Source organism: Mauremys mutica, chromosome 10 (genome assembly GCF_020497125.1).
Source record: "Mauremys mutica isolate MM-2020 ecotype Southern chromosome 10, ASM2049712v1, whole genome shotgun sequence".
Lineage (NCBI taxonomy): Eukaryota > Metazoa > Chordata > Testudines > Geoemydidae > Mauremys > Mauremys mutica.
Window position 1 is genome coordinate 2813078 of NC_059081.1, and position 21578 is coordinate 2834655.

The 21578-nt window shown below is 62.6% G+C and overlaps 1 protein-coding gene across 5 annotated transcripts in view; it reads right to left on the bottom strand.

The window, feature by feature from the left end:
* Positions 1-2934: 2934 nt before the first annotated feature.
* LOC123378518 (probable hydrolase PNKD) overlaps positions 2935-21578 on the bottom strand; it is a 42461-nt gene continuing 23817 nt past the window's right edge. Inside the window, exons 4-10 of one of the 5 annotated variants that reach the window (XM_045032430.1) lie at positions 18581-18639; positions 14325-14417; positions 13749-13912; positions 12955-13041; positions 11243-11358; positions 10107-10244; positions 2935-3408 (exon numbers count right to left, since the gene is read on the bottom strand). In XM_045032430.1, coding sequence (XP_044888365.1) covers positions 3373-3408; positions 10107-10244; positions 11243-11358; positions 12955-13041; positions 13749-13912; positions 14325-14417; positions 18581-18639 — 693 coding nt within the window. In that variant the 3' untranslated portion in view covers positions 2935-3372. The other 4 variants (XM_045032428.1, XM_045032431.1, XM_045032427.1 and 1 more) reach the window with 4 other exon arrangements.

A 21578-nucleotide genomic window follows, 5' to 3' on the forward strand; every position in this document is an offset into this window, starting at 1 on the left:
GGGGCTGGGCTGCCCCCCCCCTTCCCTGGCGAGGGGGCTGCGAGCGGGGCTGGCCCGGAGCTGGGGAGGGGCTGAGGCTGCAGTGAGGGGATATGAACCGTCGAGCGGGCCCCCACCCCTGACCCCAGCAGCAGCAGCTGCCCCCTCCCTCAGGCATCTCACCTCAGGGGAGTCACCCAGGTCAGACAGGCACAAAACGCCCCCCCCCGCCCCCCGCAGCCTCCTGGTTTTCACTGGACTCCCACGGCTTACAGAGCCCCCCGCTTTGTTCACAGGGGGATCTGCCTGGATTCCCTCCCGCCTGCAACCTCCGGCCTGGCTTGTGCACGACCCAGTCCTCCCTAGTGACTTGGATTGCTTTGCATAAACCAATGGGTGTGATGTGCGTGGTGTGTTCTCTACCCTCTGCCAAGTGGGTATCAGAACTGGTCAACTGTGTGTCTTATGCCCCTTATTGCTGGCAGCTAAGGGAGATTCTCTTTCAGCTCAGCTGGCAGGGGCCTCCTGTGCTTTTAGGGTGGGAGTTCTGTCCACGTGGACACCCATGAAGCTCTGACTGTCCCTGCTGTTCAGAAGAGAACAAGGCAGGCCCAGATACTCTCAGACAGGTAGCTCAGCATGGCTCAGCCCCCGCTATCCAGGTGCTATGTTGGCTAACCCCAGGGACAGCCCAGCTCTTGCCTCAGTAACCAGGGGCTACTCGATCGCAGGAGACCACCTGGCCATTCCCTCCCTTGTCCCTCGGGTTAGGAGCCCCCTTGTGCTACTCCGCAGCAATCCCACTGCATTCCCCAGTGCCCTGCGATTGCCCCCTGCCTGCCTCTAGCTCCCAGTTCAGCGGGAGGAGACCCACGCTCTCCGTGGCAGGGGGGCCAACATTCCCCCTTGCCGGGCCCCCAGGAACCTCGGGGCTGCCTCCCCAACAGTACAGGTCACAGCCACGCTCCCTTCGAATTCTGAGCAGGGAGCCCCAGGCACCTACAGCTCCCCGCAGGCTGTTCCCCCCGCTCCCCTGGAGCTGCGGAGACAGATATTGGATCTATCGCAGATGCAGAGTGAGCGATCTCAGAGGCTTTCCCCATCACTACCACGTAGGATCCCGGAGGAGGAAGATGAGGTGTCATGCATACAGGTCGAGGTCTCCCCTCGAAGTGCCTCTAAAGCACCATTAACCACTCCATGATGGCCTGGTCTGTTCATTCGCACTGGGCACCGGCCACTGGCAGAAGACAGGATCGGCTGGATGGACCATTGGTCTGACCCACTATGGTCGTTCTTATGCCAACTTTGCATAACATCCTGCAGCCCCCCAAATCAGCCCAGAGTTCCTTGGTGAACACCCTGTGCCCCTCGGCTTCCCTGACCCGTAAACTAGCAGCCAGTCCTAAATGAGGAACGGAGGAGAACCACTGGGCTGGGGGGTGGGAAGAGAGATTAAGATGCAGAAGTTTAAATTTCTCCCTCCCTTTATACTGTGTTTGGTGGCATTTATCTCACAGGCCCAGAATGCTCCACTCCTTCCCAGCTCAGATGTAGGTGGAGTCGGAGGAGATGACTCAGGGTGTGTTCGCAAAAAACTAAGACATCACCTTGCTCAGGGCTGATGATGAGGCAGGCGCTGATGTCAATAAATTAGCTGTTACCACTTGAGAGAGAGAGATCTTGGAGTCACTGTGGATAGTTCTCTGAAAACATCCACTCAATGTGCAGCAGCCGTCAAAAAAGCAAACTGAATGTTAGGAACCATTAGAAAGGGATAGATAATAAGACAGAAAATATCATAATGCTGCTATATAAATCCATGGTAGGCCCACACCTTGAATACTGCGTGCAGATGTGGTTGCCCCATCTCAAAAAAGATATATTGGAATGGGAAAAGGTTTAAAAAAGGGCAACAAAAATGATCAGGGGTATAGTACAGCTGCCGTATGAGGAGAGATTAATAAGACGGGGACTTTTCAGCTTGGAAAAGAGACAACTTGGGGGGATATGATAGAGATCTATAAAATAATGACAGGTGTGGAGAAAGTAAATAAGGACGTGTTATTCAACCCTTCACATAACACAAGAGTTAGGGGTCATCCAATGAAATTAATAGGCAGCAGGTTTAAAATAAACACAAGGGAGTATTTTTTTCACACAGTGCACTGTCAACCTGTGGAACTCCTTGCCAGAGGATGTTGTGAAGGCCAAGACTAGAACAGGGTTCAAAAAAGAACTAGAGAAGTTCCTGGAGGACAGGTCCATCAATGGCTATTAGCCAGGCTGGGCAGGGATGGTGTCGTAGCCTCTGTTTGCCAGAAGTTGGGAGTGGACGACAGGGGGTGGATCACTTGATGATTCCCTGTTCTGTTCGCTCCCTCTGGGGCACCTGGCACTGGGCACTTTCAGAAGACAGGATACTGGGCTAGATGGACCTTTGGTCTGACCCAGTTTGGCTGCTCTTATGTTCTTAGACCCAGTTATTTGTGATTCTCAATTCCTCATTCAAAGGCAAAAATCTTTAAAAATATTCCAATAAGGCCCTGGGCTTTGACCGGCTCTGTGTGAGGAAGCACTTCCAGGGGCTCCCGAATGACACGTCCCTGCCTCCACAATGCCATTATCCAGAGACAAGGGTGTGCCCCTGCCAACGCTGAAGCTTCATTTCTGGCCCAAACTCTGCCGAGTCTCATACCCCCATTTCTACTGGGCATTTTCTTTGTTAGGAACCCTACAACTGACCCGTATAAAGCACCGGGCAATCAGCTGGCTGCCTTGCCATATCCCTGCTACTTCCAAACAGTCTAATGGTCGCAGAGATGTGTCATTGGGGGGCGGAGGGGGGGGGGGTGGAAAAATGTGTTGTCACTTATAGTCTAGCTCCTTATTCTGCTAGTTAATTAACAAATAATTACTAATTTGATTGAATTTTATAATAATCATGTTACAATTTAATCTTACATGGAGGACATTTGAAAAACAGAAGATTGTTGGCCTTTGAATAAAGCACCGGGACCAGCTTCAGCCTGTGGGACACCCCGGGGAGGCAGACAGCGGCCTCGGTCCACACTGCAGTCACCCTAGTGGAGCCGGGGCTAAGGAGGCTGCAGGGAGAGGGAAGCGTCACAAGGGGGAAGTCGCTCCCCATGAATGGGAGGGAGGGAGGGACCCACATAACAGATCCCAGGGCCAGCAGGAATCGTTGGGATCCTCGAGTCTGATCTCCCGGAGAGACCTGTCCCCAGATCGTTCCTTCGGAACTGGAACATCTGTCTAAAGCTGCCAGCGACGGCAAATCCGCCATGCCCCTCCCGCAGTGAATTGGTCCGCTGGTTAATTACGCTCACTGGTAACATTTATGCCTTATTTTCAGTCTGAATTTGTCCAGCTTCAACTTCCAGCCGTCGGATCGTGTTCGACCTTCCTCTGCTAGACGGGAGAGGCCACTGTCAAATATCTGTTCCCCGGGTCGGTACTTTCAGACCGGGATCAAGGCTCCCCTTCACCTTCCCTTTGGTCAGCTACACAGCTGGGTCCCTTGGAGTCTCTCACTCTCAGGCAGGTTTTCCAGCCCTTTAAATGATTCTCGTGGCTCTTCTCTGACCCCTCCAGTATTTATCTACATCCTTCTGGAATTGGGGGCCCCAGAACTGGACGCAGGATCCAGCAGCAGTCGCACCAGTGCCAAATCCAGAGAGAAAATAACCTCCCTGCTACTCGCGCTTCCCGGGTATCCATCCCAGGCTCACATCAGGCCCCCTGGCAACGGCGTTGTCCTGGGAGCTTGTGCTCAGCTGATTATCCACCACGACCCCCAAGTCCTTTTCAGTCCCTGCTTCCCAGGATAGAGCCCACCCCTCTCTCCCCCCCCCCCCCCCGTATGTCTGGCTGCACCCTTTGTTCCTCGCTGGATACAATGCATCAGTCCCGCCCGGCCACTGCCTTTGTTCCACTGCTCAGTGCGCCAGGTCCTTTCGGCCCCCTTATGCCAAGCACGGCCAACACCCTGCAAGGGCCCGACCCTTAGGGAGCATCCGGGGGGAGACCTGGACTCCTTCCCCAGCGCTCAGGGCAATGGTTCCCCTTTGCAAGGGAGACATTCAGGTGGGGAGCTTAACACAGGGGAGTTGCTTCTTCAGCACCATTAAAAACAAAACCACATTTCCATGATGCCGCAATTATGCTGTAAACAACCGGCAAGAGACGCCACCAGACAGGCTGATCAGTACTGGGATGGGAGACTCCCAGGGGAAAACCCAGGGTACAGGGCAGCGAATGAGACCTGTGAGTCAGCAGGGGGCGCTCTCCTCCCCAGGCCTGTGATGATTCTAATACCCCGGCCTGGTACCGGGGTGGGGGCTGTGCTCCAGGGAGGGATGTGTGGGGCTGAGCAGGGGGCACCCTCCCCACTGAGTCTGTGCTGACCCCAAGCAGGGCGCTAGGGGGCGCTGTGTGGATGAACATACACCGCTTTTGGCCGAGAGGAACCCAATGCCTCCTCCCGCAAGGCGCTGCACGAGGCCAAGTCAATTGTTCGAAGTTTACCCCAGCTGTGGTGATGCCAGGCAGAGCCAATTCAGAGGCCTCTGCCTCCTGCCTCCGCTCTGCCCTGAGATCCCCACCTCGCCCAGAGCTGAGGAACACCAGCCTTGCAACTGCCGGGAACCTCCGACACCGGGGAATAGGGGGGCTTGGCTGCTGCACCCTCAGCCCCACCCTCAGCCCCAAATCCATGCAACACGCTGTCGAGACCCCCTTTCCCGCTGCTCCCCCTTCTCCATCGCATCAGCTACAACTTGCTGCCTCTCCGAGGCCCTGCATGACAGTCCCCTGCCACACCCATCAGCTACGCTATCCTCGGGCCTCTGCTCTGCCACCCGTGCCAGCCTCGAGTGCCCCCTTGTCCTCTTCTCCCATGAGCTCTTCCAGCCATCTCCCAAGCTGCCCCTTGTGCATGGCACAAACGCCATCCACCACGTCAGACAGCCGCAGCCTTCTCCGCCAAAGCCCCCGAGCCTCACCGCTGCCAGGATGCCCCCCGAGCCTGGGCAGCTGGTCCTGGCGAGGCGGCGGGGGGGGGGGGGTGATCTCCGTTCTCCAGTCTACACACACCTAGTCCCACCCCTCCCATTTCTTCATTTGCTCCATCCCCGTTGTCTCGTCACTACCCAGCCCCGCGCTCACCTTTGGGCAGGTCTCTACCTGCTGGCATTTAAGCAATAACACAACAAAGGTGGTGCCACAGGCGGGATCCCCCACGCCGGGCTAACCGGGAGAGGCAGACTCTGCGGGGTCAGATCCGCCGGTCTGGTGGGGCTGGGGCCGCCTGACACACCTGGGATTGAAGATACACGCAGGCAGCTACAGGCCAAAGGGCAGAAGCCCAGAGCCTGACCCCTGGGAGTGGAGGAGGGGGCAGCTAACCCCATATCTCTAGCCCCACTGGGACCTGGCAGGGAGTTGTCTGGACAGGATCCAGGGGCCATTTACCTGGCTGAGGTTCCCGGGGGATGGAATTTCACGCCGGTTAAAGGGGCTGGATTTTAAACAGCCACGGAAGGCGAAGGTCCCGGGTCCACTGCACAGATCCAGCGAGGGTGGCGGGGGGGGGGAGAGGGGGTGTCAGTTTCCCTCAGCCCCCATGGGATTGGGGAGGCCGGTCTGCCTGGCTCATTCCTGGCCCTGCCTCTCTGCACGGAGCAGAGCACTAGCAACCCACCCCCGCTTGATGCTAACGGGCTAGAAGGTAGGCTGCAGTCCTAGAGCCTAGGCCAGAGCCTGGCTCATAGACTAGCAGGGCTGGAAGGGACCTCAGGAGGTATCTAGTCCAACCCCCTGCTCCAAGCAGGACCAATCCCCAGACAGATTTTTGCCCCAGATCCCTAAATGGCCCCTCAGGGATTGAACTCACAGCCCTGGGTTTAGCAGGCCGGTGCTCAAACCACCGAGCTGTCCCTCCCACTCCACAGAATTCGAGAGCATGGGCTGCAATTCTCTGCTCAGTTCCTCTGTTCAACTTGACGGGATCATCCCAACGGGGAGTCTGTCCATAGGACCCCCCCGCTCCCCCCACTCCACTTCAGCATGACTGGCCGCCTCCCGGCGGGAGAGGCAGATGAGGGTAACGGAGATGCCCAGGTTAGGACTGAGTGGCTCTGCAGACCAGGCTCAAGGGGCACTAGCAGGGAACCCGTGACACGAACAGCCGGCGCAGGCTGGGGTCTGGCGCTGAGATGCATTGGCACAGCTGTGCCGGGAGGTTTCCCGGGCCGGGCCTGCTTTACGCCGGCGCTGTCAATCCCTCGCTGTCACGAGCACAAAGTTCTCTGTCTCTCGACCGGCCCATCGCACTAAAAACCAGTAAAACGGAAGAGTTGATTTATTGGCATTTTTACAATCCACAGCGAACACAGAACACTGAATACAAGAGGCTTCATGCTCCCAGCCCATCTCCGAGCGCCCTACTCCACACCCACTGCCTCCAGTGCTGCCTGGCTCAGCTAAAGCCTCACCGTTTGGAATCGTTTGTAGCCATCTATTTCCAACGGTAAGAGAAAGGGAGGGGGGGGAAAAACAGACGGAATAAATCCCGACCTAGTGTATCATCTCTAACGCTGCGCTTCTGCAGCCCTGCCCAGCCTCTGGGTGCCTTACAGACAACAGGGAGCCCCCCACAACCACAGTCAGGCAGGTATTCGCCCCATTTCACACATGGGGAAACTGAGGCACACAGTGCTGCGACCTGTCCAAGGTCAGCCAGCAGGAGCTGGGAATGGAACCCCGATGTCCTGAGCTCTAGCCACTAGACCACGTTTTCCTGCCCGATGCGGCTGCTTTTTTAATCAAGGGAGTTTTGGTAACAATATAAACCCTGAGAGCCAAGGTAGAGTCACCAGAACCCCCTGGAGAAACCCACATCCTGACCCAGCTCCACTTAGTGCTTACAGCGTGTAGGGCTTTTACGTCTCCAAAACCCTTCACACAGAGTCACGAACGCGTGACGTCCCTGGGAAACTGGGCAGTAGAATCGTGATTTCGGGGCGAGGGGGGGAGACTGAGGTACTGAAGTGGGAAGTGACTAACCCAACAGAGAATCAACGGTAAAGCCAGGAATAGAACCCAGGAGTCCTGGCTCCCGGTCCCCCAACCCCTCTAACTACTAGACCCCACTCCGCTCCCAGAGCCAGGAGTAGAACCCAGGAGTCCTGGCTCCCGATCCCCCAACCCCTCTAACCATTAGACCCCACTCTGCTCCCAGAGCCAGGAGTAGAACCCAGGAGTCCTGGCTCTCTGCCCTCCACTCACCTGACTTAGCTGCCTCCCCTCCGGCAGACAGGCAAAGTGAGCGATTGGTAACATTTGACATTAACAAGAACCTCCAAGCTCCAAACGTCCTGTCCCCTCACCCGCTGGCGTTACCTCTCCAGCCCCTACTGTGCCGTGGAGCGTATCTAGGACCTTCCGATCCGAGGCTGGGCTGGGCTCCTCCTCAAACCCAGAGCCACTGGAGATGTGGCCCTCCCTGTAGCGCAGAGCAGAGGCCGGGAATGCCCCACTCCCATCCAGCCCGGCTGTTTCATCCCCCTCTGGGCCGTAACAGCGAGACAGGATGGCCGAAGGGGAGGCCTGAGACTGCAGCAGCGGGACAGAGACCCAGGAGCCCCTTCATTGTTCAGGTCAAGGCTGCAGCATCCCCGGCCCCACCCAGGGGGCAGCCGCTTCTCCCAGGGATTGTGTATCGCGCACACGCCAGTGTCACAGTTCCGTGGCTGCGCGCACACACACACACACACACACACACGAGTGTGGACACAGGAGCTTTGCAAAGTAACCAGGTCAGTTCAACCCTCTAAATCCATCTTATGCCCCCCTTTTCCAGCCCCTCTCCAAAGAAACACCCCCTGCAACCAACCAGCCTCCATCCTGCCCTGCCCACTTCAAAGTCTGGGTCTGCAAACATTTATCCCCCGCTGCAGCCTCCGTGGGGACAAGGCTGTTTATAACTAGGCCTCGGGCCTGTCTATCCAAATGCTGAGCGGGGGGTGCTCTTTGGTCCCTGGATGATGGGAGAATTCACCCCCCGCACCACCCATTTGTTGAACAGCCTCCGATCCTACAAAACCCTTGTGCATCCGCTTATACATAGTGTTCATTGAGAGTGAAGGGCAGCAAACGTAACCCGGTGCATTGTGCGAAAGAGAATTTCCTTGGATCTCTGTAGCCGGTGGAACTCATTGCCACAAGACAGCATCGAGAGCAAGAGCTTCACAGGTTCAATACAGGGTCAGACATTTATAGATCAGAACATCGCGGGTTAGATTCCCTTGGTTCTTTTCTGGCCCTTCCCCTCTGAAGAAGTTTGGTTTCCTAGACGGATCCCTTTTTGGGGTCCATCATAAACAAGGGGACCAAAGAGGCCTGGCCCTACCGAAGCCAATGGCAACAGACTCCCGACGGGCCCACGACTTCACCCCAACAGTGGGTCCACACTAGTTTCCGCTCTGGTTGCCCAAGCCCGGTATCCTCCTGTCTCTAACAGGCACCAGGACCAGCTGCTTCAGAAGATGGAAGCACTTAGAATCATAGAATATCGGGGTTGGAAGAGACCTCAGGGGGTATCTAGTCCCACCCCTAACCCTGGAAGCTTGGGGTTGGCTCACGGCCTGAGATACCGGGCGCTGTGCCCCTCCTTTGCACCCTACCCCGTGTAATTGGGGCTGTTCTCGGCCCCAGAAACGGCTGACCCTTGGCCATCCATCCTGCTAAGCTCTTGGTTCCACGGCGATCTCCCGGCAGTGAATTTCACAGGTTCAAGGTTTCCGCATGGGGGGGTTTAAAATTCGCTGCCTTTCCAATGGGGAGGGACACCCCCGCGTTCTCGTCTGCCGAGAAGGGCAAACAGGCGCAGTCAGGGGGAGGAAGCAGGCCGGGTCTGTTTCTCCCAGCCCCCAACGACCTCCAGAGCAAAGGGGGCGGATGTAGAACCATCCCCAGGCTGGAGACCTAAGCTATAAACTCATAGGATCCTAGTGCTTGGAGTGGAGACCTGAAAATCCTTTAGGACCTAACCCCCCGCCCACACACACATTCCCCCCCCCCACACACTCCCTGCACCCCAGCTGCATGGAGCAGGTCTTGCTTCAATCAGGGAACAATCACCAAAGTTAACAGAGACCTGAAGGGAAGCCACCGGCCGGCCAACAGCACAGCTTCATCCTCGATCCCTGCCGGCGCAGCTGCACCCGTCCCCATGCCGCAGGGGGGAGGAACGTTCAGCGCCGGGGGGGTCCCGTCCACTATCGGAGCTGGGTTCCGTGCAGTGGCGCCCCCGGCTGGTGCTTTTGTGGTGGTTCGTCCTGGTCTCTCCCAGCCAGCGCGGGGGGGTGGGCGTGTGCTCACGGAGGAGTCAGCGGTGCCCCACAAACGGGCCGGCTGGGACAGGACGCAGAGGAAAGAACCGACACAGCACTCGTGGCGCTGCCCCCGATGCCACCCCGGGCAGCACCGCTCCCCACACGCCGGGGCGCCCAGCTGGGCTCAGGACCGGGCACTGTGTAATGGGATCTGCGGGCCTGTATCATAGAGACAACCCCCGGAGCCGCACCACCAGCCAAAGTCCAGTCCCCGAGAGAAACAGTAACAGCCCTGCTCCCTGGAAAAGCTTTTCCAGGCACCTCGCCAACCCCCCACTCCCTGCCCCCTATCTTAGGGGTGGGGGGTGGGGGAATTCATCCCGAGCAGCCAGCAGCAATTGAAGGTCACCACTGGCACCATGTGGAGTCAGATGCCTCCTGGGGATGGGTTTGGGGAGTGTGGGGGGGGGTCATCCTGGATTTTAACCCCCCCCCCTTCTTCTTTCCACCAGCAAGGATCCACTTTGTTTGGAGACGAGCCCTCTTGTGCCAGCAGGGTGGGGGGTGGGGGGATCCCACCTGAACCCGTCTTTATCCACTAATCCGCCCCATCGCCATGAGGGGGGGTGAGACCCGTTCCCAGCCAGACGCTCCCCACCCCAACAGGGACGGTCGCCCTCCTTTGGGAGGCTGCTCACGGGGCAGAGCCCCCCCGCCCGCCGCCCTGCCAGGGGGCTAGTTGGCTTTGTAACGGTCCTTGCGGTGCCGCACCTCCTTCAGCACCCGCGCCCGGAAGCTGTCCCAGTCCTCGCCGCTCAGCCGCTGCAGCCGCAGGGCCCGGTGCAGCTCCCGGCAGTGGGTCCGCAGGAACGGGTTGTATTCCTTCTCCTCGCCGATGGTGGAGGGGCACTGGGGCGGGGAGAGACGGGGCCAGGTCAGCACGCGCAGAGCGGCCCGCGGCCACCGACGCGCCCCGCGAGGAGCCGCAGCCCGTTGAGACCACAGATCCCAGCAATGCACCCTGCGTGTTCTAATCCCCACGGAGCCTGCGCTGAGCCCAGCCCGTTTGCATCCCAAATCCATAACTTCTCCAGCTCCTTTTCCCAGAGACCGGCTCCTCTACACCAGTTTCAAAGCTATTTTCCTTTACTATCTGGATTGTGGTAACCCCCAGCACTCCATTGTGCCAGGTGATTCCTGAAATGCGGCTGCCTCTGGGGTGGAGTCTGGCAGCCATTGATAGCAGCAGCATGCTCCAGCTGGGTTAGGATGGGAACCAAGACAGACCCCAAGTCCAGATGAAACGCTGCGAGGGGAATTTAGGCAGGTGGAATGGAATTACTCAGGCCGAGACTCTCTGCCCCAACAGTGGGCCCCGACAGGGCAGGGTCAAGACACATTAATGGGGTGCAGGGAGGGTGTTTAGGGGTGCCGAGGGAGCGGACACTGCTGGGGCCTGTGCCCCAGGGGTTCTGGCAATCCAGCGAGCTGCAGCTGCATGGGGAGCAGCTTGTGGGTGGGGGGCCTTCGGGGAATGAGGCAGGGACCCAGCCCCCTGCCAAGCGTAACCTTCGAATGCTGGATTTTCCAGGCTGCCAGCTGCGAGGTGACGGATTAATATACCCAGCCAGCCAGTCTCCTGGCCTTGGCCCAGCACCCGATGCCCCCTGGGTTCCTGCGGGGCGCGTGTGAATTCAAACCAGCCTGTGCCCCCTCCCCCCGCTGCCAGGCTAGGAAGCGGCTGGATCCGAGCAGCAGGGGGAGCGGCACGACTTCCGGCCAGATGTTCCCCAGCCCCAGCGTGGGGTGGTGGGGGGGGGAGAAGCAGGAAAGAGGAACTGGGCCCCGCGCGAGTGGCATCTGCGCCGGATGCCAAGGCCCGGGAGCCCTCCCCCACCGATACTCACCGTGCTCCTCTTCTCCAGCCGCTGCTGATTCACCCACTGCAGCTTCTGCTCCAGCACGGGGTTGGCCTGCTCCAGCAGGCTGGCAAACATCAGGCAGTCCAGGGCATACTCGTGTCCTGGGGGAGAGAGGGCAGTGAACGGGAGAGGGGCTGGCATGGGCTGGGGCTCCGGTTAAGAGCACGGACTGGCAAGCCAAGCACCCGGTAGGGAGCCAGGCCGCCTGGCCTGGGCTCTCTCCCCATCTGTGCCGGCCCCTCTCCGGGCTTCTGCCCTATGGGAACATCACCTGCTGCCCGCTAGGGCGGCTGGGAGGGGCAGGCAAGGGGCCGGCAGGTCGGCTAGAGACGGGTGAGGTCCACGGAGCCAAGGAAACCAGATCTCTGGACAGAGCAGGGAGGTGAGACTGCGGCAGCATCTGCAGCGACGCCCCTCAACCTAAGTCCCTCTAAGCTGCGCGGCCGCGCGGGGGCTCAGGGCTGTGGCGGGGAGAGGCGCCCCTCCCTGCCGGCTCCAGCATGGACCTGCCCCAGATTTGCCACGGCCGGGGGAGAGGGGCCCCACCCTTGGCTCGGCCCAGGCCTGCCGGAGGTGCCTCTCCTCCAGCCCCGAGCTGCTGCGGCGAGAGAGGGCTGGGGGGAGTCCTCTCTCCCCACTGCAGCCCTGGGGTAGCCTGCACTCCAAACCCCTCATCTCACCCCAGAGCCCCCCCCCCACACCCCAGCCTTGAGCTGCCACCCGCACTCCAAACCCCCAGCCCCAGCCCCACCTGAGCCCACATCCCCCCCGGCACCCCAACCCTGAGCCCCCCCGGCACCCCAACCCTCTCATCCCCAGCCCCACTCCAGAGCCCACCCCCACACACACCCCAGCCTTGAGCTGCCACCCGCACTCCAAACCCCCAGCCCCAGCCCCACCTGAGCCCACATCCCCCTGGCACCCCAACCCTGAGCCCTTGCTACACCCCAAAACCCTCATCCCCAGCCCCACTCCAGAGCCCACCCCCACACACACCCCAGCCTTGAGCTGCCACCCGCACCCCAAACCCCCAGCCCCACCCACCCGAGCCTGCATCCCTCTCCGGCACCCCAACTCTCCCCCAACCCTGAGCCCCCTCACACCTCAAACCCCTCATCCCTAGCCCCACCCCAGAGCCCGTATCCCCCCACGCACCCCAACCCTCTGCCCCAGCGCTGAGCCCCCTCCCACCCCCCCATGAATGTTGTTCTGTGCACGGATATGGAGGTGATGGGTCACACAGGGTCGTGTCACACGTCACCTCCACATGGGTGCACACACCACCATTCATTCCACACACGCATCGAACAAGTGAGAGGGGCACTGCCCTCCGTCCCACCCAGCAGCCCCCCTCCCGCGTCTACCGCAGCCTTGCTCCTCAGCTGCGGACGCAGACAGGCTCACGGGTGAGACCCAGCCGGGCTCTGGCTCCATGTCGGCACCGGCCCAGGAGCAGGGATTCCTTCCCCTCCTTGCAGATCTGGGTCAGCGACCCCCCCCCTCGTCTCCCACAGCGGGGCTGAGGCCCCCCAGACTCGTGGCTCTGAAATCCAGGCTGCGCCCCTACCTACCCCTGCAGCTCGGCCCCTGTGCAGCGGGACATGGAGATCGGGGGATTTCCCCAGCCTCTGCTCCCCCCCGTTTCCCTGCCCCACAACCCCCCCCCTCGAGCCTGCTGCCTGGCAGGGGGTGCTCACCTGGCCAGAGCAGCGTGTCCTCTGCCAGGTCCGCAGCTGTGTCCAGCGAGGCCAGCATGGTTTCCGGCGTCCCCTCGAATATCCGCCCTGCAAGACCATGGGGGGGGGGGGGGCGTGTTACCAGGGAGGGGGTCGCGGTCCCCACACTCTATGAGCCCCACGCCCCGCAGGGCTCCCTCCTCCCTGGGTCGCTGGGGCAGCAGGCAAAGTGCCACCCCCCTCCCCGCAAGAGGAGCTGTTTCGCGCGCCCCTCCCCCAAGTGGGGTGTTGACGGGGTCTTGCAGCCCCCACCCACCACCACGCCAGCAGTGCCCAAACCGCCCCACCCCCTCACACCTCTGAGCGGCCTTAGCCCCCGGAGGATAACGGACTCATTACTGCTGCTGCGGAGGGGGAGCGCCCCCCGCGATCCAGGGGCAGAGGGAGGCGCCTCTGGAGCTGGAGGACCCGAGTTCTGCCCCCGATGCTGCCAACCGGGCGCAGGCCCCACTATCCCGAGTGGGGTGGGGCTGAGGGAGGTCGGGGGAAGGAACCGAAGAGCAACCGAGGGCTGATTGGTGAGGCTGTTAGTCCCTGACAAAAACTATGCCCCCGCCCCTCCCTTCCCCCAACAGTAAAATGCAGCCCCCTCTGGGGAGGAACAGGGCAGCTTAGGGAAGCCCAAGCTCGTGCCAGCTGCATCTCGTTCATCCTGAAGAGTGAAGGGAGGGAGCAGGGGGGCCCGACCCCCCCCGCCAGCTGTGCCTCCCCCCCGCGGGGCAGATACGACAGACAGACCCAAGGAGCCAGCTCACCGCAGCCTGAGAGGAAGAGCAGGTCTCCGGAGAAGAGGCAGGCCGGCCCCTCGAAGGGCTTCCCGTCCAGCACGTAGACCATGTGCCCCACGGTGTGCCCCGGGGTGAGGAGAGCCCTGAAGCGCAGCTGCCCCACGGCGACGGTCTCCTTATCCGAGAGGGGGCTGCGCGGGGGGCAGGAGAGGCTGTTAGGGCCCCGGGGGGAGACTCCGCCAGCAGAGCGATTGCTCTGGATTCTGGAGCCGGGCGGCCCCCGCTGATCCCGACCGGGGCAGGGATTCAGGGGGGGCGTCCCAGCCCCTGGCCCGCCCTGCGGACAGGCATCAGCCGCCAAGGCTAGGCCAGCAGTGACCATCCGTGCGCTGGCCGCAGATCGGCCCACACGTGACACGAGCTGGGCAGGGCTCAGCCCAGCTCCCAGGGGACGCGTGGCCCCGTCACCGTCACGAGGGGCAGACGCAGGAGAGAAGGCGGCGACGGAGCCGGGCATGGAGACCGGGCTGCCCGCTCGCCCTAGAGGGCAGGGGAGGCCTGGGTCCCCCTCCAGTCCCCAGCGAGGGACCCAGCACCGCTTACTTGGTGAGCTCAGGGATGGCATCGCAGGCACTGCCGTACACCCTGCAGGAGCCGTGAAGCCGCCTCAGCGCCACGTTCCCCCCGCTGTGATCCCTGCGGGAGAGAGACTGTCAGCTCCCCCCAGCCGAGCCCCCCACCCCCAGCCGAGCCCCCCACACCCCAGCTGTGATCCCTGCACGAGAGACTGTCAGCCCCCCCGCCAGGACCCCTCCCCCAGCCGAGCCCCCCACCCCTGTGATCCCTGCACGAGAGAGACTGTCAGCCCCCCCGCCAGGACCCCTCCCCCAGCCGAGCCCCCCACACCCCCGCTGTGATCCCTGTGGGAGAGAGACTGTCAGCCCCCCTGCCAGGACCCCTCCCCCAGCCGAGCCCCCCACTGTGATCCCTGCGGGAGAGAGACTGTCAGCCCCCCCCAGCCGAGCCCCCCACCCCCCCGCCTCTGTGATCCCTGTGGGAGAGAGACTGTCAGCCCCCCCGCCAGGACCCCTCCCCCAGCCGAGCCCCCCACCCCCCCGCTGTGATCCCTGCGGGAGAGAGACTGTCAGCTCCCCCCAGCCGAGCCCCCCACCCCCAGCCGAGCCCCCCTCACCGCCGCTGTGATCCCTGCGGGAGAGAGACTGTCAGTTCCCCTCAGCCGAGCCCCCCACCCCCTAGCCTCTGTGATCCCTGTGGGAGAGAGACTGTCAGCCCCCCTGCCAGGACCCCTCCCCCAGCCGAGCCCCCCACTGTGATCCCTGTGGGAGAGAGACTGTCAGCTCCCCCCAGCCGAGCCCCCCACCCCCCCGCCTCTGTGATCCCTGCGGGAGAGAGACTGTCAGCCCCCCCGCCAGGACCCCTCCCCCAGCCGAGCCCCCCACCCCCCCGCCTCTGTGATCCCTGTGGGAGAGAGACTGTCAGTTCCCCCCAGCCGAGCCCCCCACCCCCCCGCCTCTGTGATCCCTGCACGAGAGAGACTGTCAGCCCCCCCGCCAGGACCCCTCCCCCAGCCGAGCTCCCCACACCCCTGCTGTGATCCCTGCAGGAGGGAGACTGTCAGCCCCCCCCAGCCGAGCCCCCCCCCCCCCGTGATCCCTGCAGGAGGGAGACTGTCAGCTCCCCCGCCGGGTGCCCCTCCCCCATCCGAGCCCCCCACCCCCACCCCCCCCGCTGTGATCCCTGTACAGCTCAGATTTTGCCCCACACTGCAAAGGGCCCATCCCCCTCCACCCGCTGGTGCCCGCGGCTCCCCCGGTTAGCCTCTCCACCGCGCGGCTCCCAGGAAGCGGTGGCATGTCCCCTCTCCAGCCCCTACGTGTAGGGACACCTGGGGGGCTCCGCACGCTGCCCCCGCCCCAAGCGCCGGCTCTGCAGCTCCCATTGGCCGGAAGCTGTGGCCAACGGGAGCTGCAGGGGCAGTGCCTTTGGATGGGGCATGCAGAGCTGCCTGGCCGCGCCTCTGCATAGGAGCTGGAGTGGACATGATGCTGCTTCTGGGAGCTGCTTGAGGTAAGTGCTGCCCGGACCCTGCACTCCTGACCCCCTCTCGCACCCCAACACCCTGCCCCAGCCCTGATCCCCCTCCCACCTCTGAACCCTGCAGTCCCAGCCTGGAGCAGCTTCCTACACCCCAAACCCCTCATCCCCAGGCCCACCCCAGAGCCCACACCCCCAGCCAGAGCCCTCACCCCACCCAGCACCCCTCCTGCACCCCAACCCCTTCATCCGTGTCCCCACCCCAGAGCCCGCACCCTACCCAGCACCCCAACCCCCTGTCCCAGCCCTGATCCCCCTCCTCCCTCCGAACCCCTCGGTCCCAGCCCGGAGCATCCTCCTACACCCCAACCCCCTCCTCCCTGGCCCTACATCAGAGCCTGCACCCCCAGCCGGAGCCCTCACCCCACCCGCATCCCAACCCCCTGCCCCAGCCCAGAGCCTCCTCCCGCACCCTGAACCCCTCATTTCTGGCCCCACCCCAGAGCCCACACCCCCAACCAGAGCCCTAGCGACAAACACCCAACCCTTCCCCTCCCCCGTCCGATGCTAAAACCCTCCCTGGCTTCCACTGGCACCCCAACTTTCTCCCACTGCTGAGCAACCCCCCCGTCCATGCTGCCTGGGGTGCAGACAGCTACCCAGGGCCCCCCACCGGGCACAGGGGCCTGCCCCCCCCTTTAACAGCATTTCCCCGAGGGGCTGTGGGGAGCGCTAGTGTCTGTCCCCTCCACCTCCTCGTATCCCTTCCCGCTAGGTCGGTATCCCGCTGCCCCCCCACTCATGCAGGGGGAGCAGGAAGCTGGGGGGTCAGCAGCCCCAAATCCCAGGAGAACAGGGTGCTCCATGCTTGGGGGGGAGGCGGACACGTCCCCATCTCCAGACAGAATCCCTGCTCGCTCGTCCCTGGGCTTCTCATTCGGAGGCCAGACTCCAGGCATCCCCAGCAGGGACTAGCCATGGTACAGGGGCTTTTTGTGTGTGTGTGTGTGGGGCCGCTGGCGGGGGTGTGTGTGTGTGCACACGGACTGCTGGCCGGGGGAGGAGGGGAAGGGGGCACGCAGGCCGCTGGCGGGGTGTGTGTGTGTGTGTGCACATGGACTGCTGGCTGGGGGAGGAGGGGAAGGGGGCACGCAGGCCGCTGGCGGGGGGTGTGTGTGTGTGTGTGTGTGTGCACACGGACTGCTGGCTGGGGGAGGAGGGGAAGGGGGCACGCAGGCCGCTGGTGGGGGGGGTGCACACGGACTGCTGGCCGGGGGAGGAGGGGAAGGGGGCACGCAGGCCGCTGGGGGGGGGGGGGGGGGGGGCACCCGGACTGCTGGCCGGGGGGGGGAAGGGGGCACGCAGGCCGCTGGCGGGGGGGGGGAGGTGCACACGGACTGCTGGCCGGGGGGGGGAAGGGGGGCACGCAGGCCGCTGGCGGGGGGGGGGAGGTGCACACGGACTGCTGGCCGGGGGGGGGGAAGGGGGCACGCAGGCCGCTGGCGGGGGGTGCACGTGGGCAGTGCCGCAGTCACTGGAAGGAAGGGCCTGCTGGAGCCCATCCGGCCCCCTCTGCCAGGGCACGATCATCTGCAACCGCCCCAAACGCGGGGGCTCCCTGCCCGTCGGGCTCTCCTCTTCCGCACACACACGCTTTGTCTGGGCTGCTCTGGCTCGTGGCCAACCCCCCCGCCCCGCATTCCTGGCCCCCGCCCCTTATCCGGCCCAGCCACATGTGCCGGGGAGAGATAAGCCAGGGCACAGCCCCTGCTAAACCGCTGCCTTTCAGGAAGCAAACGTGCCTTATGTTACAACCCCCCCCACTCCCCACCCCGAGCTCATGAGATCAAAGCCACCGAGGTCCCTGGGGACAGCGCTGGGGGCGGGGGCTGGGCCAGGGCACCCCCACGCCAGCCCGGAACAGAACTGAGTTCGCGGAGGTGGCGGGGGGTGGGAGGAGGGGCTGGGGGGTGCCCTTGTGGCGGCTGGGACAATGGGAGCAGGTGGTTGAAATGAACCGGCTGCGGCATTTGGCCAGAGCCAGCGAGGATGGAAGTGGGGGCGGGGGGTTCCCAGGGTCCCCGGCCTAGGCCGGGTTAACTGCACGGCTCACCCACCCGGGGGAGCCTGGAAGGGGGCAGGGAAAGGGGGTAACAGGAAGGAAAGAAGCAGCTGGTCAGAGCCCCGTCTTCCCCCAGGGCTGGAGGGGGGCAGGATCGGCCAGGCCAGAGCCGATATTGCAGCCGAGCCACACGGCTCCGGGCACCACGTCTCTAGCCCCTGCGCCAGCTCCTGCCCACGGGCCACAGACCCACCGGGGAGCCCCAGCCTTGGCCTCTTGAGTGCGGTCAACGAGGGGCTGGTTGTGGGGTTCGGAGATGGACCATTGTCCCCTACCAAACCCACGGGCCAGAGAGGCCCCCCAACAGCAGCCAGGACTGGGGGGCAGGTTTTAAGGGCACCAGCTAGTGAAGAGGAAGGAACACGGGACCCCTGGAAGTGGGGCGGGGGGGAGGGTTGATCTGTCCAGGTTCCCACTCTGCCCACACAGCACCGACTCCTCCTGCCACCTCCAAGGAGAGGGGCCCGTCCCCCCAGCTAGGAGGGAGAGGCAGGGGTGAAGCGCCGCCTCCGAGAGGGGCATCCAGGGAGCTAAATCCCCCGCCAGCACCGCAGGGAGGGCAGGGCCCCCGGGCTGAAGCCACTGTCTCACGGGCCCTTCCCTGCCCCAGCCCTGGCCCCCCCCATGCTCTGCCTCCCTCCCAGCACAGCCCCCACCCTGGCCCCCAGAGCAGCCCCCGTACCAGTGTTTGTGGGTGCACAGGATGGCCTCCAGCGTCACCCCCTCCTGCTCGATGGCTGCCTGGAAGAAGAGAGCGCGTAAGCAGCAGCCCCCGCCTGACCCCAGGCTCTGCCCCCACCCCAGGGGCTAAAGAAACAGGGAGCTGCCTGGTGGGGTGCGCTGGGGGGGGGACACACGGGAGAGGAGGTGAGCAGCCAGCCAGCACCTCCCCCAGTCCGGCAGCCATTTCATTTGATTCAAGCCCAGAATTGCCTGGGAAGCTGTTGATACTGGGGGGCCCTGGGGCTCCCCACTGCTGCACCCTCCAGTCGCTCTGACCTATCCCCCCCACCGCTCCATGCAAAGGAATTGCCCCCAGGTCCCCCAGCTGCCCCCAGCTGCGATGGGCGAGACTCGAACCCGGGACTGCCAGCGGGCTCAGTATCCCATGCCCGGCCAGCCTGGCAGGATGCAAACCCAGGGCTCCTCCTAGCAGCGCAGATCCCCCCCAGCCGCTGGCGGGGGACCAGGACTCCAATTCTCCAGCACGCACGGCCAGCCCCACCTCACTGCTACAGTAATCCCCAGGGAAGCGCTCTCAGCAACGTGAGAACGGCCGGACTGGGGCAGAGCGATCGTCCATCGAACCCAGGACCCCGTCTCTGACCATTGCCGGGTGCTTCAGAGGGAATGAACAGAACGGGGCAATTAGCAGGTGAGCCACCCCCTGTCCTCCACTCCCAGCTTTTCACAGCCAGAGGCTTAGGGACACGCAGGGCAGGGGGGTGCCTTGGCCATCTCGGCTAATAGCCACCGATGGACCTGTCCGCCGGGAACTTCTCTAGTTCTTTTTTGAACCCAGTTAGTTTTGGCCTTCACACCATCCCCTGGCAGGGAGTTCCACAGGCTGACCGGGCGTTGTGTGAACGCACGTCCTTGTGTTCGTTTTAAACCCGCTGCCCGTTAATTTCATTGGGTGACCCCTGGATCGTGTGTTATGGGAAGGGATAAATAACACTTCCCTAGTCACTTTCTCCGCACCAGTCCTGATTTTCTGGACCGTTACCATATCCCCCCTTAGTCATCTTTTTCCTAAACCGAACAGGGCCAGACTTTCTAATCGCTCCTCATACGGAAGCTGTTCCATCCCCCTACTCGTTTCTGTTGCTCTTCTCTGACCCTTTCCCACTTCCACTCTCTCTTTCTTACGTTGCCTTTTTCAGCACTGAATTTCAGCTGCCGTTGCGCGGCCCAGTTTGGTGAGATCCCTTTGGGGCTCCTCGCTCACACTCTGCTCTGGGCTTCACTATCTAGAATAACTTTGTATCGTCTGTAAATTTTGCCACCTCACTTTCCTCTTCAGTGTAACCGAGCCATTTCCTGCCCCCGGCGCTTTTTACTGCACACACTATTTAACCAGCAGCACTGAGCTTGGGAGCCAGCCAGACAACCTCTGGGTCAGGCACCCTTTTTTTTTTGGCGGGGGGGGGGGTGCTTCTGACCCTCCGTGAGCCCAGATTCCACCCGTGCAGGGGTGCAGATGCAGCTGTTGATAAGCCTGGGATCTGTGGCAGACCCGCACCCAGCTCCAGGCTGGGGCTTTGAGGTGAAAGTGACCGGAGCAGAGAATCTCTTCTCTCTGCACCAAGACACCCCATAGCTCCGTGGGGGGCTGGGAGCCCCCCCCCCCCATGCCCCAGAAGTCCTTCTATACAGGCCATTGGTCCTGCCGCTCCCTTCCAAAGCGTGCTAGGCCCTCCCGATCCTGCTGGGGAGCGGAGCAGCTCGTGCACTGGCTTTTTCTCCTAGATGGGCGGGGGGGGGCTACTTTAGAGTCAGTCCTGTCCTGCTGGGGGGCCCAGTCGCAGCTGGGAGGTTCTGGGAAGGCTCCCCCATGCCCAGCGCAGACCCTGCACTGGGAGAAGCAGTCATTTCCATGCAGCAGCTGCTCTTCCTCTGTCTCTGCCGCGTTTCCCCTCCTCCTCCCACTGCTTCCTGCCAGCCCCCGGGGCAGGTCCCGCTCCGAGTTCATTCCCCTGCCCCGGCACAGGATTCACTGCTCTTGGCGCTCAGTGGCTTCCGGGCACCGAGGGGTTAAAAAGAACCCAGGCCAAGGCAGTAGCAATCTGCCTGCTGGCGGATCTCCCACATGCTGGGGAACAGGCAGCGGCTCAGGCAACCGCCCCACCGCAAGTTGGAACAAGCTTCCAGAGAAGCCGCCCCCGCCCCCTCCCCAGGGGACTCCCCACGTGACTCAGCCCTGCTCCCAGGTGGCTCTGTAACGGGGTTGGAGCCTGGCATGTGCTGGCCTAGGGGGCAGCTGCGCTCAGGGAGGGTGCAGATCCAACCGGCTGGGCGCACCAGAGTGGAGCCAGCAGTTGGTTTGCACTGACCACCTTGGGTGTCGTCTCGTTTCCGTCCCCTATGTCAGAGACGGGGCCACCGAGGGGCTGACACACCGGCTGCTGCCGTCTCCTGGCGCTAGGACTGGCCATGGTGGGGTTAAAAGGGGCAGCCAAGTTCTCTGTAAAGCAGGTTGTAATGAGCCAGTGCATGCACCGCTGCCCCCTGCTGGCTGGATTCAGAACTGCTCATCTGTGTCATGGGCCCTATAGCGCCACGCTCTTAAGGGGATTCTCCTTCGCTCTGTGCAGCTGGGGGAGCAGTGTCCTGCCCCACTTGCGAAGTTCTGAGTGGCCACAGTGTGGGGCTTGGAGGCAGGCATGGAGCCTTGGTCCTACCCCAGCCCTGTGCTCCCTGTCTCCCCACTGCAACTTGTGGGGAGGGAGGGGCCAATGCCCGAGCACAGAGGAGTGAAGGGGTGCGGCTGGGTGTGCACACAGTCACTGAGGGCAGTTCCATTGGTGGGGGGTTTTTTAGGAGCTGGGATTCCCCGCCCCCCCCTCCCAAACAAGGGACTGGTGCATTTCCTTTCTGTGGCCTCCCGCCCTCACCGTGCTGCATCTCTCACTGTTCTCTCGCTCTCCACCCCCTTCCACCAGCCCCACACACGCAGCTCT